Consider the following 16,199-nt stretch of genomic DNA (forward strand, 5'->3'; position numbering starts at 1 on the left):
CGCGCCTGCGCTCTCACGTTATCGCCTTTGCTGGGACTCAGCCGGAACTAATTTTCCTCGTTTCTCTGCTCTCTTGTACTTTGACGGAAGGATTTGAGTGTGGCCCTCGATGGTCCCAGTACTCAACTTCCCCTCGGTGCGTAAGTTCATCCTCAACAACGTTTAGCGGTCGTTGGTGAGTGGGACATGCGTGGCTGAAGGTATTGCGTTTTTCACCAGAAGTACGTATTTGGAGCCCTATGCAGATTTGCATTGATTTTTCCCTATTGGATCCTGCGACTCCGGGTCACACCACTTAACTAGGCCTGCGTCCCCGTGTAGACCCACTGGTTCCGGAAGAGATACTGACCGGCCGATCCGGGGCTCTAGTTTAAGAGATTCTCCGATGCGCCCTTTGTTGAGCTCTGGGCTTAAGGGCTGAGGCTGTACAGAGAGTTCAAGTTCGTTTTTAACGTTTTCTGTGCTTCTGCTTTATTCTTGACTTTGGCTTCTCTTTGGGGATCTTTTTAAGCTGATATTTATTGTTAATGAGGGTTTACAGAATTGCTTAATTTTTAAATTGCTGCATTTAAGAAGGCAATCTTTCTGGGTTTGGCAGTTGAAATACTTGACATTTAAAAAAATCTGATTTTGCAATAGGGTTCCGCTGGGCATCTACCCAGAGCTGTCTTGTTCTGTGTATTTTTTGCCAAGAGGCGCTGTTACTTGTTAAACGTTAGGGGTTCAGAGAAGAGACATTTTGCTTTCAGAGATCTTGATTTATTGAAAGGGAAATTCTGTGTTCTGCATTTTCAGTAGTCCCCCACCCCCCTTTATCATTAAATACACATCTTGTTTGTTTAGGAAAGAAAATAGATATTTAAAGGAAATATTACATACATCATCCATGTAAAAAAGACAACAAAAAGCTATCAGACATGGTTGGAGGGGGGAGAAAATTGTCTTTGTGCCTTGCCACCTGTGGCTGTGTTAATATTTTGCTGATAGCCTTCCATAGTTTTTCTCTGTGTACACACATTCACAATCATTCTTTAAAATGGAAATGGGAGCATACTTCTCATATGATGCATCTATTTTCCTATTTTTGCTTCTGTTCAAGAGAAAAGTTATTGTACAGTAGAAGACAGTATAATTGCTATAAAGGTGTGCCTAATTGTTCTTAAGAATAACTTTTATTACAATTTGTAACTTTAAACTGTCGCACCTTCTGAAGTCTGTTCATTAAACTTCATTCATTCAGCAAAAATTGAATACCTACTATGTGGCAGGTGCTGCTTTAGGTAGATGCTTGGTACACATCTGTGAATAGCCAGACCATAAACAAAAATGTAAAAAGTCCTTGTCCTTGTGGAAGAATATTTTCTTGGATGGAGACAGACATTGAACAACAAACTTAATAATTAAATGTTTTAGGATGACAAGTGCTGTGAAAAGGAAACCAAGTAGAGTAGAAATGATTAGGAGTACTGTAGTGTGGGTAAAAATGTTAAATAATGTGATCTGAGTGAACCTCACTGATAAAATGAGATTTGAAACGTAAGGAATTGAACTCTGTGAATATGGGAAACATTCTAGAGGAAGAAGAGCTGGTTCAATGGAGCGTGCCTGCCTTGCAAGTTCAGGACCAGCAAGGGAGGCCAGTGTGTATACTAGAGAGTAATTGGAAGCCCTAGAAGTGGAGGTTAAGAGCTGGCTACCACTTTTACTGAAATGAAAGGATAGTTGAAGTTTTAAATTTTTAAAAAAGTAAAATTCTAATTTCAGAAGTTTTAGACATCAAAAAGTTGTAAAGATAGTACAGAGTACTTGTATATCCAACACCCAGTTTCCCCTTTTAATATCTTACCAAAATTTGTTTTCATTGATGAACTAATAGTAATACATTGTTTACATTCATACTTCATTCACATTTTCTTGTTTTTTACCTTATGTTCTTTTACTATTCCAGAAACCCATCCAAGATACCATATTACATTTAGTGATCATGTCTCATTAGACCTCTCACACTCTTGATTACGACAGTTTTTCAAACTGCCCTTGTTTTAGCACACTTATATTATTCAAACTTTAGCCATTGGGAGCTCTTTCAGCTAGCTCCTGTGTCCCTTTGTCATGCCCCCATCATTTTGACTTTTTAAGTAGTTACTTTCTAGGCCTGAAAGATGCCCCATTTGTTCCTGCTGCAGCCCTAAAATCACCTACTTCTCCAAGAAGCCATGGTTTCTTTTGTGGAAAATGATGGTAGAGGGCTTCCCTGGTGGCGCACGGGTAACCTGTGAAGCTGTCTGCAACCTCTGAAGCACAAGTTCAATCCCTGGCCAGGGAGCAACCCACATGGCACAGCAGACTTCTCCTGACTTGCCCGCTGCCCCCCTCAGCAGTGTCCTTTGGTCAGTCTGCCTGTTCCGTTCCCCACTCTGTGTTTGGTGAATCTTCTCCCCCCGCCCCCCACTGCACCTCTGACCTGTACCCTAGCTTTTGTATGCATAAATAATTAAATCTTTTTTAAAAAAAAAAAAGAAAGAAAATGCTAGTAGAAAGTATTATTAGTTATTAGAAACTAGAATGCTTTTAGAAAGGATGCAGGAATACTCATTACTACTGGGGTGCCATTTCTTTTTGGTCTTCTCAACAGAGCTAACTCATGTATACATACATATCTGTAATTATTTCTAAATCCATTAGCATCTATACTGAGCTAAATTTGAGTTCCAACTCTAATCAAGTACCATTGGATCACACAGATCATTTTAGCCTTCTCTTATTTATGTGTAACCTCCCACTCAAACAGTGAGAAACCTGGCTCACTGGAAGGTTTGCGCACAGTTAATATGATCTGATTTAGTACCGGATGGTCTCACTCATAGCAGGAACTTAGAAAACCTAAATAAACCAGAGACACACTGGGGGGGGGGGTGAGGAAGGACTAGAGTCAAAATAAGGGGGGAGGTGCAATTGTATGGGGAATATAACCAAAATGAAAATGCATACATTGTGCAAAGATGAAAAAAGATGTAAAAATTATATAAAATAAAATATTAAATAAGAAAAATAAATATGTAACAAAAAATAAACTTTCAGTTATGCTGTAAAAAAAATATGATCTGATTTAGGATTTAATGAGATAATTTGCTATGGAGAAAAGACCTTAGAGAAATTAGATGGAATAAGGAAGACCAGTTAGGAGGCTTTGGTTGAAATCTTTAATTAGAGAAAGATTCAACACAATGTGAAGCTAAATGAGTTTGATTAGTATATAATACCACATTTGGGAGGAAGAACCATGGTAAAGAAAATAATTTAGTATTACCTGTTTGAGTGACAATATGAAGGATTAAGCATCTCTTCTAAGGAAGCCTTAATAGAAAATGAATAACTAGCCAAACAGTGGATAGTTTGAAGTAAAAATTATAATGTTCTATTGTAATATTTAGGTTTGAAGTCTGAATGACAGTTATGAAATTCTTATGTACTTCTGAATTCTGAGTTGAGTGGACCATCTAATCCATTAATTAATTCATACATTCATCAACATACACTGGGTGCCTACTGTTCATCAGATAGTGTTTTATCTGCTGGGAGCAGAAGATGAACAAGACCTAATTCTTGTTTTCAGAGGATTTATTCGTTAACTCTTCTGAGATAATTTATTTTTGAAAGGTTGGTTTAATTGCTGAGGATTCTTCTGATATCTGGCTGTTTTTATAGTACATCTTGATCCCTGACTCCATTGCTTCGTCCACATCACAAGAAGGACTGACAGAGCTTCAATGAGCCAGACTCTGGCAAACACTGAAATATAGCACTTATTTGATATTGTATGGTAGGGTACTTTTATTTGCCATAATTTAATAATAGTAAAAGCTACCATTTATTGAGGACTTCTTATGCCAGGTACTGTTTTAAAAGATATTTATAGACTAACTCGTTTCAAAGATAGATTTTATTTTCTTACTATTCTTGGGGAGAAAACCCAAGCAAAATAAGTGATCTATCCAAAACATACATCCAGTTCTTAAACCTAATCTCAGTAGGTTAAACCTAATCTTTAGTAGGTTATAATTGTTTTGTGTCTAATTAAACAGGACTTTTTTTAGGTTATGGAAGCGATGCATGTTTGTTAAGAATAGTTTCAAAATACAAATAAACCAAAAAAGAGTTCTGATTTTCTTTTTAACGAAAAGGTGTTATAATTTGGTGAAAATACGCTGGATTGGAAATTAGAAAAACTGGATTCTACATCATGTGTTCTCTTGATACCTGGATGCCTTTGGATAAAGATTGATCTTTGTGGAATTCATTTTCCTCATACTTAAAGAAACGGTTGTCATCTCTAATTATTGGAGTTGGTTTTTTTTTTAGTCTCTTCCAGCTCTTTACTTTTCTGTGATCCTTTAACTTTTCTGTGATCCATTCTTTACCTGTCCTCATTGTTGAAGATTTTTAAAATGATAATAACCCCTAGTTCCCACTTTTGGGGAGTCTGCCAAGGCTAACTCATTTGTTAAAAATGGAATGTGGTTAATGTACAATTACTACATAAGGTTTTGCTGAACTCAGTGGAACATGTATTGTAACTTAATTCTTGCCTTTTTTTATATTAAAATAACCAAGATTTTATTGTTAAACTTCGATCAAGTTTACAATTTATTTACTTTATTAGTACTACAGAAGGAGGAACCTGTTCACTTCCAAGACGTGTTTAACTCAGGAACCTATTTTCTGCTTCTACAGCCTCGAAAGAGCACTGTCATCACACATGGCAGGGATTTTGCGCTCAGTATTCCAGAGACCCCCAGGCAGACTACAGGTAAGGGTTTATTTTTACAAGGTTTTTTTTTTTTTTTCCTACTCCTTAAGAACTTTTTCTTTCTCTTTTCTAATTAACAAAGCATATGGGCAAGTTAAGTTCTTTGTAAGTTCTTTTTTTAGGTATCAACTTTTTTTTACTGTTAGGGTTAATTTTGTTTACTTATGTTTTATCCCTGAAGATTTGGAATCACAAAAGACCTTTTTAAAGTTTTAGGTTTTTTTCTCTTCAATTATGAAAAGAGTACATCTTCAAACATAGAAAAAAATTTTGAAAAGCAAAAGGAAGAGACACATTCACCCAAAGACCATTAATGTTAGTATTTTCATGTTTCCTTTCAGTCTTTCTTTTAGAAATTACAGTGTTACTGCCTAATCTATGCATAACTGCTAGAGTCCAGAAATAGATCTTCTGATGTCAGGTGTTTTACATGCACTATCCTAACCTCAGATTAATCCTGGGTGGTCATTATTTCCTTTTTCTAGGAAACTGACTTAATTTATCTCACAACTCAGTTTGTCCCACAACTGATAGGCATGGAACCCAGCATTCCAAAGTCTCTGTTTTTCCTTTGCCTCCCCACATTGCCTTCTTATTCTCTAGCTGTTTATACCATCTCTCCATTACAGGGAGGTCATGATTATTGCCCATCAAGAGAGGATTTTACTGATTTGAAGGGATGACAATGAGTCCTTTCCCTTCAGCAGCCTGAGAGAACCAAGACTGGAGGGCTGTAGAAAGGGAACAACAAGAGCTTAGGACCTAGGAGTGTTGGCATTGTTGGAACTAGAGAGAAAATTAGAAATTTATTTTGCCATTCTATTTTTAACTTTGTATTGTGGAAGGTGATTTATTACATGTTGTCTAGAGCAGTAGTTGGCAACTATAGCCTGTAGGCCAAATTTAACTTATTGCCTGTTTTTGTAAATAAAGTTTTATTTACAAAACCTAGCCACACCCATTTGTTTGCATATTGTCAGTGGCTATTATTAACCTACAGTGGCAAAGTTGAGACTTAGCAATAGAAAACCACATAGCCCCTAAGTTGAAAATATTTACAGTCTATTCCTTTACTGAAAAATACTGCCAATCCCTGATCTACTAGTCTATATTTATGTGCCTTTTGATTTATAATATGTTAGTGGTAAGATGAGATGTATTCATTTGGATAGGGAGTTGAGATAAACATTTAATAATTATAGGTGAGGTAAGACCAGACTTTTGTCATCTAAAAATTATTGGGTATGGATTTCTGCACTAGACAGAGTTCTAAAAAATAAATGTTTTGTATCATATTTTAGACTGTGACAAAAGGTGTGGAGTCTCTGATTTGTACAGATTGGATTCGTCACAAATTTACCAAGTCAAGAATTCCAGATAAAGTAAGAACAAAAGTTTTTTGATTTTTAATGTTACTATTTTTTAAAGAACATATTATGTTCTTGAATATGAACATAATATGTTCTTTAAAAAATACCTATATTTTTAATATGGAAAACTTTGTGGATGTAGATAATTACTAGATATTGCAATCAATGTATGTTATTAATGATTACTAAAAGTAAAATGTGCTATTGTTCTTTGAAGTAGTTTTATCATCAGAGCCTGTTTATTTCTGCATATGCTTTTTTGTTAATATTTTATTTTTGTATTGTATTGACAATTGTCCTGAGAAAAGTATAGGTTTTTGTCCTTATGTTCCATCTATATGGCTTTTTGTATTCACTTTTTATATCGACTATTGGCTATTTTGGGTCTTTTGAGTTTTCTTGCTAGATTTATGTGTGTGTTTCACTGAGAAAATACTGGCTAAATTTTCCATTAATCTTTGGGGTATTTTTGGTCCTTATATGAATAGATTCTTTTTCATAGGACTGTCTTACGTTTAAAGAAAGATTAAACAGAAAGTACAGAGTTCCTACATACTCCCACCCCACATACAGTTACCCTGTTTTTCATACCTTGCATCACTGTACACTTGTTGTAATTGATGAGCCACTACTGACACATTATTATTAACAAAAGTCCATGGTTTAGTCAGGGTTCACTCTTTGTATTGTACATTCTGTAGGTCTTGACAAATACATAATGTCCTATATCCACCATTACAGTATCATACAGAATAGTTTCACTGCTCTAAAACCTTTGTGCTTTGCCTATTCGCCCCTCCTTCTTATCCTCCAACCTCTAGCAATTACTGATCTTTGTGTAGTTTTGCCTTTTTCACAGTGTCATGTAGTTGGCTTTGTACTGTATGTAGCCTTTTCAGACTGACTTTGTTCTTTAAACAATGAGTTAGGATTCCTTGATATTTTATCATGACTTGATAGCAGTTTTTTATGTTTACACAAAACAATGATAAATCATGAATCGTAACTAGGTTTTCATACCTGGAAAATATGGCTAGAACTAAAGAAAAACGAATTTAAAAAGTCAAGTTGATTTCCATTAAAGTGACTGGGGACTCAGAAATCAAACAATGTTCTGAAAATCACAAATCTGTGTTTTTATATCTGAGTTTTGTGACTATGTGGCCCATTTTTTTTTATTGTGGAATAGTATTTCAATATACAGATATTTGTTTATTCATTCACCTACTGAAGGGCATCTTACTTGCTTCCAGTTTTTGATGACAATAACTAAAACTGCCATAAACGTGTGTAGGTTTTTGTGTGGACATAAGTTGTCAACTCAATGAGATAAATATCCAGAAACACAATTACTAGATTGTATGGTAAAACTGTTTAGTTCTGTAAAACCTGCGACTTTTTGTCCCTTGTAGGACACAATACAATTTTTTGTATTGTATTAGTGATGTTAGCCGATGCCTCCACCCTCTACCTGTTTTCCCAGATTAGCGATCTCTGAGTGAATGTCAACCTACCTTTTCCTTCACCATACAAACCAATGTATTTTACTGTCCAAAGTCCCCAGATCAATCCCTTTTATATTACAGCTATGTACTTCAGGCTCTTAAACCATGACTATAAGTGCTTCTGACTGAGTTTCCTCCAGTTCATTTGATTCTTATGTAAATATCTCTTTTTCAAATATGGTCATGTTGCTTTAAACCTTTAGTAGTTCAGTATGTCTTCTGGAAATTTTTAAAAGTTCAGCACAGGTAAGCTTAATTTAACCTTATCCCCCGCATTGTTTTTCATGCTTTCTTTCTACTTTTAGCCACATAGAACCATTTACTTTTCCCAAATATTTCATGTACGTCACACTGTTTCTTATATCATCTTTCCTTTTCTTTGATATGCCTGCCCCACTCCCTGCTTTCTACCATTCATCTCACCCCACATCTTTTCAAAATGCCTAGAAAAAAACGAACAAGCAAAATGAACCCTATAACATCCAACTATGTCAACATCTTTGCATCCTTTTCTGTGTTTTTAAAGATGTGAATCATGAGCCTCCCTGGTGGCACAAGGGTTAAAACCACAGAGCTAACACTCTATCACCAGCCACTGCAGCATGAGTTCAGTCCCTGGCCAGGGAGCTAACCCACATAGCATAGCAGACCTCTCCTGACTCTCTCGCTGCTCCCCTCAGCAGTGTATTTCAGTCAATCTGCCTGTTCTATTCCCCAATCTGTCTCTGGTGAATCCTCTCACCCCATTTCCCATACACACCTCCGGCCTGTACCCCAGTTCTTATATGCATAAATAAAATATATCTCTAAAAAAAGATAATATATTATGGTCATCTTCCAATATTAGTACCTGTCAAGATAGTAAACCTTATTTGTTTTAATGACAACATTATCTCTAGTGGGCTAAAATTTACCTAGCTATATCATATATTACTTAGTTTTATCATTACTACTTTTATTTCAAATATGTACACATAATTTATTTAGTTTCTTTTCAGGAACATGGACTGTCTTTAAAGTTTTCAGTATTACAAATAGTATTACAATATACATTCTTTTTTTGGTAGACTTTATGTGCTTAGGAAGTTTTTCTATGGGATGGTTTCCTAGAGCCATCTTAATCTTGGAGAAACAGGGCCTCCCTTCTGGTGCAAGGGGTTGAGATGCAACCTGTGGGGCTGTCTGCAGCCGCTGTGGCACTAGTTGGATCCCTAGCCAAGGAGCTACCCATGTGCACAGCAGACCTCTCCTGTCTCGCCCGCTGCTCCCCTCAGCAGTGTATTTCAGTTGACCTGCCTGTTCTGCTCCCCACTCTGTCTCTGGTGAATCCTCTCACCCCCGACACCTCTGGCCTGTACCCCAGTTCTGGTATGCATAAATGATTAAATCTTTAAAAAATAAATAAATCTTGGAGAAACAGTTCAAACGTCAGCTCTATGGACCTGTTTCTCATCCTTCATTGTCAGTCATCTGTCTGTACTTTCATAGGTGGTTTGTATGTACTTTTTTAGAATTCTCCTGGTTATTATTGTAACTTATATTGTTTGTTATGTTCGTTCCATCACTTGAATGGGGTGGATGGATGCAGGTCAATACCCAGTTCACATGGGCTTAATATATTCTCTTGGCCTGTGAATGTTTTAGCATCATCTGGGTGTTCTTGCTTTGCTCTTAAAAATACAAAAAAAAAACCAAAATATATTTTGCCTGCATGATATTTTTCTTGGAGTATAAAATTCTTAGAGTCCCTCTAGTTGATAATCAGACTGGTAGAAATACTCAATTCACAAATGAAGATTATAGAAAAATTAGTGATGAGATTATTCTATAGTTGTTTTTTAAGGGGAAAAAAAGAGGTATATAGAAACTGTAAGTTGCAATTTTACCATTTCCATTTCTTCCTTTCTAGGTGTTTCAGCCTTCACCTGAAGATCATGAAAAATATGGTGGGGATCCACAGCACCCTCATAAACTGCATGTTGTTACCAGGATAAAAAGTACAAAAAGACGTCCATATTGGGAAAAAGATGTAATAAAGATGCTCGGATTAGAAAAAGTATGCAGCCATTTTAGTCATCTTTAGTGTTGTATCAGTTTGTTTTAAATCTGACACTTTTAAAGTTTAAGGTGTGTTTTTATTGTTTCTTTTGTTTGAATATATTATTTAGTATAATTTATGTGAAAGTTTGATTTAAGCAGCTTAACATTTTACTGGAACATGGAACCATCTGCTTTTGAAATTACCCATAACATTGTTTCCTTTGTTTATAGGCACATACTCCTCAAGTGCATAAGAATATCCCTTCAGTGAATGCAAAACTGAAAGTAGTTAAGCATTTAATAAGGTTTGTTGTTTGTTATTTCAGCACTTTTAAAAAATGTGCTATCTGGCATAATTCTAAACTCATTTTATTATATTGCAGGATCAAGCCCCTCAAGTTGCCACAAGGACTTCCAGCAGAGGAGGACATGGCTAACACATGCCTCAAGAGCACTGGGGAATTAGTAGTGGGCTGGCAACTAAACCCTCTGGGCCACAAGGCAATCAAGTCCTAATGCCACAGCAGTTTCAGATTAAAAACTGCAAATCATTTTAATTTAAATATATGAAAAAGTGTTTTCATTAAAATATATTTTAAATAGTAGTCATTTTCACTGACTAACCATGATGTGATTCTTCCTTACTATCTAGGTTTTAGTGCTATTTTTTGGTTTAATTCTTACCCTCCCTCCCTAATAGTTTCACTGCAACATGGATAAGAATGACATTGTTTGAACATCTAGAGTCAGAGGTCATCTTCACAATCATCAACAACTTTTTTAAAATAATATTTTCTCATTTAATTGAGTTGAACAAATTCTATGAGTGAATTCTTTAAGTGAATACGGTATTATGTGTTGGAAAAATCCAAAACTCATTAGAACATGGTTCCTGTCCTTTAGGAGCTTATAGTCTGTTTTGCTAGATAACAGATTCAGCCAAAGTCATTGAACACTGGACGGACACACACACACACACACACACACACACACACACACACACACACACACACACACACACACACACACACGGGCTAGGTTTCATTGTATCCTTAGATTTTATACCAAAAAATAGTATCTGCTTTCTAATTAGCAATCTAATTTGGGCTAAATCATCCAATATTTGTCTTTCCCCTGTTTCATTTCTCTTAACCCTTTCCAATCCCATCTATATCGTAAAAAAATCTCATCTCTTTTAATAGCTGGGTAGTATTCTATCAGTATATATACCACAGCTTTTTAATCTATTCATCTGCTCTTGGACACTTAGGTTGTTTCCATAACTTGGCTATTGTGAATAGTGCTGCAATGACTGTAGGAGTAATTTTATATCTTTAGTGTTTTTGCATCTTTCAGCTAGATACCTAGCAGTAGAATTTCTGAACATTAAGGTAGATCTATTTTTAACATTTTGAGAAACCTCCACACTGGTTTTTGCAGGGGCTGGACCAATGTACATTCCCAAAGTTTCCCTTTTCGCCATACCCTTACCAACATTTGTTTGTGGTCTTTATGATAAGGACCATTCTCACAAGTATGAGGTGGTACCTCATTGTGGTTTTGATTTGCATTTTCCTGTGAGAAGTAATAATGAGCATTGTTTCAAATGCCTGTTGACCATCTGTATGCCAGCACATACTTTTAAAGCACCATTGTCTTGGCCAAACCACTTTGTCTACCTGAGCATTGATATGTAAATAAGGTAGGCTTAGCAGAACACCAACAGTATAAAAATCATGGAGAGAAAGGAGATTTCACAATAGAAAATTAAGGCATTCAACCCTATACAATATAAGAAATATAGACCCCTATAAGCTGGGAAGAGGGATTACCATACATAGATCAGAACTAGGTGAAGCCCCAGGGACATATCTGCAAAAGTTAGAATCAGGGCCTCCCCAGTGGCACAGCGGTTGAGCACTGGGTTGCGAAGCTGCCCGCGGCCTCTACGGCGCGGGTTCTATCCCTGGCTGCTCCCCTGCCACCGGAGGGAGGGTCCCACATGGCACGCAGACCTCTCCTGCCGCCCGCTGCTCCCCTCAGCAGTGTACTTCGGTCCTTCTGCCTGCTCTGCTTCCTGCTCTGGCTCTGGTGAGTTCTCTCACCCTCCCGCGCTTCTCACTGTACCCAGTGCATGTATAAACAAAACAAACAAATAAATAAAACACGCCTCTTAAAAAAAAAAAAAGAATCAGATGGTTTAGACTATTCGGTTTCTATTTTTTTTTTTTTTCACTTTTATTGCTCCAGATGCTCACACTGAGGGTATCCTCAAGTTATCCTCCAACAAAATTCCCCTACTTTGAGTAAATCCTCCACAGGCATGTCCATTTATGAGAACTACCCCACTCTTCTCGAATCAAATATATTAGAGTGTACAGTGACCAAGTGTACAGTGACCTATAGAGGCAATATGGACCAACGTTATATATGGGAAAATGAAGTCCTGAGCAATGCAAAAATTGTCCCAAGGTACCAGAAAATCAGGCAAAATCAACCAGCTTTTGTGTAGGTGACTATAATATATTCCCTTTTTTTAAAAAAAGATTGATTTATTTATGCATAGAAGAGCTGGAGTGTAGGCCAGAATATATTCTTAAAACACTCAATGTCCTCTGAGAGATTGATGGCCAACAAAGAAAAAGGATGAGAATTATAATCATGAAAATTCCAGTCAGGGAAATAAGTAAAATAGTTTTTAATTTTGTTATTGCTTTGAGAACTATTATAAAATAGGCAGCTGTCCTGCCCACCTCCTACCACACACTTATGAAGCATGTGTTTTGCATCTATGCAGGTGTGTCTCTTTTTCCTTCTCCCTTTCCTAATAAACCTCTCCTTTTAAAATGTAAAAAAAGAAAGAAAACTTTATAAAATAATCTTTCTTCCCCTTAGTGAGTGTTTAGTTTTTAGATACCAAAAAGAAGTGATATTTCAGATATTAGGATATAAGATTAGAGCAATTTATTATTCCTGAGGGGTCCGCGCACACACAATATATAAAGAAGATTGAAAATAACTGAAAGAATATTGAATGTGGCCACATTTGAGTCTAACATCTTTAAATCATTCTCAATAAACCCCTGGGAATCAACTGGAACAGTAGACTGGGATGGTTTTATTATATCTAATTAGTAATTCTAGTAGATTATGGAGAAGCTTGGCAAGGATTCATGAGGTTTAATGAGGCTTGTGTACTACTTTCAGATTGTTTTTACTATGTTGCTGGGTCATGGAGAAAAGCAAGCAATGTTGGAAGTATATTCCCAAGGTCCAGGTATATCTAACCCTTATGAAGCAGATTATGCTGTGATGCTGTGAGTGGTCTTCCCATTTCCAGACACTTCAGGATTTTTAATTGATTTCCACCTGCCAATATCTGCATTTCTGTGTCTAAAGCCTCTTCTTGGAACTGCAGAAAAGTGTGCTACCTACTTGCATGATCACATGAGCAAAGAATTAACATATCACCTGCTCCCAGCAGGTAATAATTCTTAAAAATTGTCCTTTGGGTAGAGTAATTATGAAGTGTGTGTTTTGCACCTTTCCTTAATATTTGCTTGTAGGATTGAGCTCCAGTGACTATAGTGGTAGCCAGTGTGACACATATTATTGGCAGTCTTTCTTTTCCTGTTTCACCGAGTCACTTCATAGTGGAATTCCCTGTACTTCTCAAACTACCTGCATTTAAGTCCTTGTCTCAGGTTATGCTTCTTGAGGACCGAACTAAGACATATTGAGTATGGATTCTCCTACAGAACATCTCTTCGTATGCCAGTCATAAAGAGAATAATAGAGGAATAGGTTCAGAGTATAAACCGATGTGTACTACTTGTTTTTCAAATACTTGGAAATTGCTCATCGGGATGTACCCTATTGCTTCAGTAGAGACGCTGAATGGGCTGGATAGATGAGTACATGCTGGGGAAAAGTTCAGGAGAAATCACTTTGGAGCACAGTGATGATCTAAAGCAGGTAATGGATTGCCTGCATGAAAGGATGATAACCAAAATATTTAATAACTGGTACCAGATGGCCCTCAACCAATCATAAAAGATGTTGGCTTGTATGCTGCAAGGACTGCCACAGCAGCTGACTGGCCATTTGCTCTGCCCAGTGAAACACAGGGGTACCAGTTCTGCTTGGATCAAGTCTGCAGGCTGTCTTGGGAGGTCATTGGCAAAAGAATGGTTTCTCTGGTTTCCTCCAAGGGGACTCAGAGATAGGTAAGTATGATTTTGATTCCTTTTCAGCAAGAGACAAGTGATGGGTAGAAACATTTTCCAAACATCTCCAAAGGGAGCTAAAGGCCTGGCCAGAACTGCCTGTGTTGGCAGACACTTTGAAAGTTGTACACTCCAACATATTATGTTTTCTCTCCTGAGTTTAGGATAAAAGCCAAATTACACCATGTTTTCTTCTAGAAAATTATCTCTTTTCCTTTGTGGGTAGTCAGGGCAACAAAAAGACAAAAGTAGTTAAGAGCTAGATATGTATATGACCTAAATTTAGTCTATAAGAGTCTCCCTCCTGGGACTATGAACATGAAGCAGAGTGAGGAAAGGGTGAGTACTAATTCATGTGCTGTGGGGATGCTATGAAGAGGATGGTCTGGTTCCTGCTACTCGGAAACCAGTTTCTCTTCATATTCTTGACCTTTTCCTTGGTTCTGTAAACCTTCTAACAGCCTTCCAGTAATTTCCTCTTATTGCTTAAATTCTCCATAATTAGTCATTTTTGCGGGCAACCAGAGCCATAACTAACTCAGGTCCTATATTCTTATCTTCAGCTATGTTTTGTGGGGAGTGGGCCCTTTGAGAGAGTGTCTATTATTATCTACTGAAAATATAAGAAAATAACTCAGTCCCTGGGTTTTCATCAAACACGAGGAAGAAGGTGGGGAGTTGGTGTGGGCCTGAGGGAAGTAATGCATTTGATCACTACAGAAAGATCAGCTAAAATTCCATCCCTAGCTTCTCCATTTTCCTACGAGTTGGATGACTTAAGAATCAGGCATTTCTCACTTGCAAAGTCCTAGTGAGAAAGGACAAAGGTTCAGGTCAGGCTCTCTTCTTATTAGCAATTCTGTTAAGACAGGGAATAGGAAGGCATTAAATCATGGGCTAAAATGAGGCCCCAAGAACTTGTAGATTTCACTCACCATGATATTAATAATTTCTACAAAATAGTTATGCATATGCCTATGCACATTTCATGGAACCATATTGTGAATTGTGTGGATTTTCTTTTCTTGTTTATGGTTATTTGCATTTAAAAATTAAGGAATGGATTTTCTGTCAAATGAAACCATTCTTTTGCCAGGGTTGGACACAACATATCAAACCCTCAAAAAAGAGGCCATTTGAGCACCTGCTAACTTGACCCACCCACAGAATCTAGAAGCTATGTCTTTTATAGAATTTAGCTCGGGCGAGAAGATCATTGACCAAATCATTGTCTATGTCCATGGGGGTGACAATTGCATCAGCTCCTGACTTATAGGCCGAGAGACCACCTGAAATAAAACACAGTGGTTCAAATTGAAATATTAATTTTCAGCACAAATAAGATATGAACATTCCTAGGATGTCAGTTCTCCAGGCAAATCTTCTAAAGCTGGCAGTCCCAGATTCTTTTCCCCTGAAGAGCCCCCACCCCCCGCTCCCCCGCTAAAAGGAACTGCTATTCCAACAATCACTGAGGAAATACCAGATTGCTTTCCTTCTCTCTCTTTTTTTAAACACCTTTTTCTTGTTGCAAAAGTCAGATTTCCTTCTTATGCAGCCAGACCTAAAAAAACTAGATCGCCAATAAATTTTCAATCTGCGAATACTTGTAACATTCTCTCAGTCATTCTATAATTCACTTTTATTCATTCATCCAATAAGTGTTTTTAAGCATCTGCTATGTTCTAGGGTGAGTATGACACTGAATGCAGGGTGCACAAAGGTACCCAAAACATAGTCATTTCTTCATAGTCATTTCTTCATATGCACAATTATGCATATTTTGTACTCTAGAATTTTATTTCAATAGTTATTTTGTGTTTAATATAAATGTGCTCTGCTCTAATGTCTAGAGAAAAAGACCTCTGGTCTGGATCCCTGCCTTCAAGGACCTTGAAATAGAAAGTAAAAATGGTTCTAAATTAAGGCCCTTTAAAGTGTCAAGAAAGAAGTATAGGAGGGTCTGTAGAAGGTAGGCCTAATAAGAATTGGTCTGATTGGTTGTGGAGAGAGAAGGAACCAGAGAGCCTAAGAAAACAGGCAGAGATCTCCACTTGAACGTATCATGGTACCTAAAGCCCTGATGTCTCTGAGAATGCTGAAAGAGGGAAGAAAAGATGTTCAAACAATTCAGTTTCTTGTATATAGAAGAAAACCTATCAGAGGAAGGCAAACATATTCTTTTAAACTATTGTATTAATTCTCAAGGCATCACTCAATGGATCAATAGCCAGTGAGAGATACAATA

The 16,199-nt window shown here is 37.0% G+C and overlaps 2 protein-coding genes across 6 annotated transcripts in view; one reads left to right on the forward strand and one right to left on the reverse strand.

The window, feature by feature from the left end:
• The first annotated feature begins 21 nt into the window (after positions 1–21).
• Positions 22–10,525, forward strand: MRPL30 (mitochondrial ribosomal protein L30). 3 transcript variants are annotated; one of them, XM_037527949.2, is made up of 6 exons: positions 22–221; positions 4,735–4,810; positions 6,112–6,192; positions 9,595–9,741; positions 9,957–10,030; positions 10,109–10,525. In XM_037527949.2, the coding sequence occupies exons 2-6, from the start codon at positions 4,760–4,762 to the stop codon at positions 10,239–10,241; spliced, it is 486 nt and encodes a 161-aa protein (XP_037383846.1). In that variant the 5' UTR covers positions 22–221; positions 4,735–4,759; the 3' UTR covers positions 10,242–10,525. The 3 variants fall into 3 exon arrangements, with proteins under 3 accessions (XP_037383846.1, XP_037383847.1, XP_037383848.1); XM_037527950.2 differs by having other exon boundaries at positions 22–200; XM_037527951.2 differs by having other exon boundaries at positions 22–136.
• A 4,442-nt stretch (positions 10,526–14,967) lies between these two features.
• LYG2 (lysozyme g2) overlaps positions 14,968–16,199 on the reverse strand; it is a 30,207-nt gene continuing 28,975 nt past the window's right edge. For all 3 annotated transcript variants that reach the window (XM_054701902.1, XM_037528911.2, XM_054701903.1), the window contains exon 6: positions 14,968–15,240. In XM_054701902.1, coding sequence (XP_054557877.1) covers positions 15,122–15,240 — 119 coding nt within the window. In that variant the 3' untranslated portion in view covers positions 14,968–15,121. The remainder of the gene's footprint in view (positions 15,241–16,199) is intronic.

The sequence above is a fragment of the Talpa occidentalis genome, unplaced genomic scaffold, assembly GCF_014898055.3.
Source record: "Talpa occidentalis isolate TD23 unplaced genomic scaffold, MPIMG_talOcc4v2.1 talOcc4.5, whole genome shotgun sequence".
In the NCBI taxonomy this organism is placed as follows: Eukaryota; Metazoa; Chordata; class Mammalia; order Eulipotyphla; family Talpidae; genus Talpa; species Talpa occidentalis.

Bases quoted from the DNA above. Each gene is read 5' to 3' on its own strand.
- MRPL30 (XM_037527949.2), top strand. From the start codon at position 4,760: ATGGCAGGGATTTTGCGCTCAGTATTCCAGAGACCCCCAGGCAGACTA. The intron at 4,811-6,111 runs GTAAGGGTTTAT...ATCATATTTTAG, and splicing joins GACCCCCAGGCAGACTACAG to ACTGTGACAAAAGGTGTGGA. The intron at 9,742-9,956 runs GTATGCAGCCAT...CTTTGTTTATAG, and splicing joins AGATGCTCGGATTAGAAAAA to GCACATACTCCTCAAGTGCA.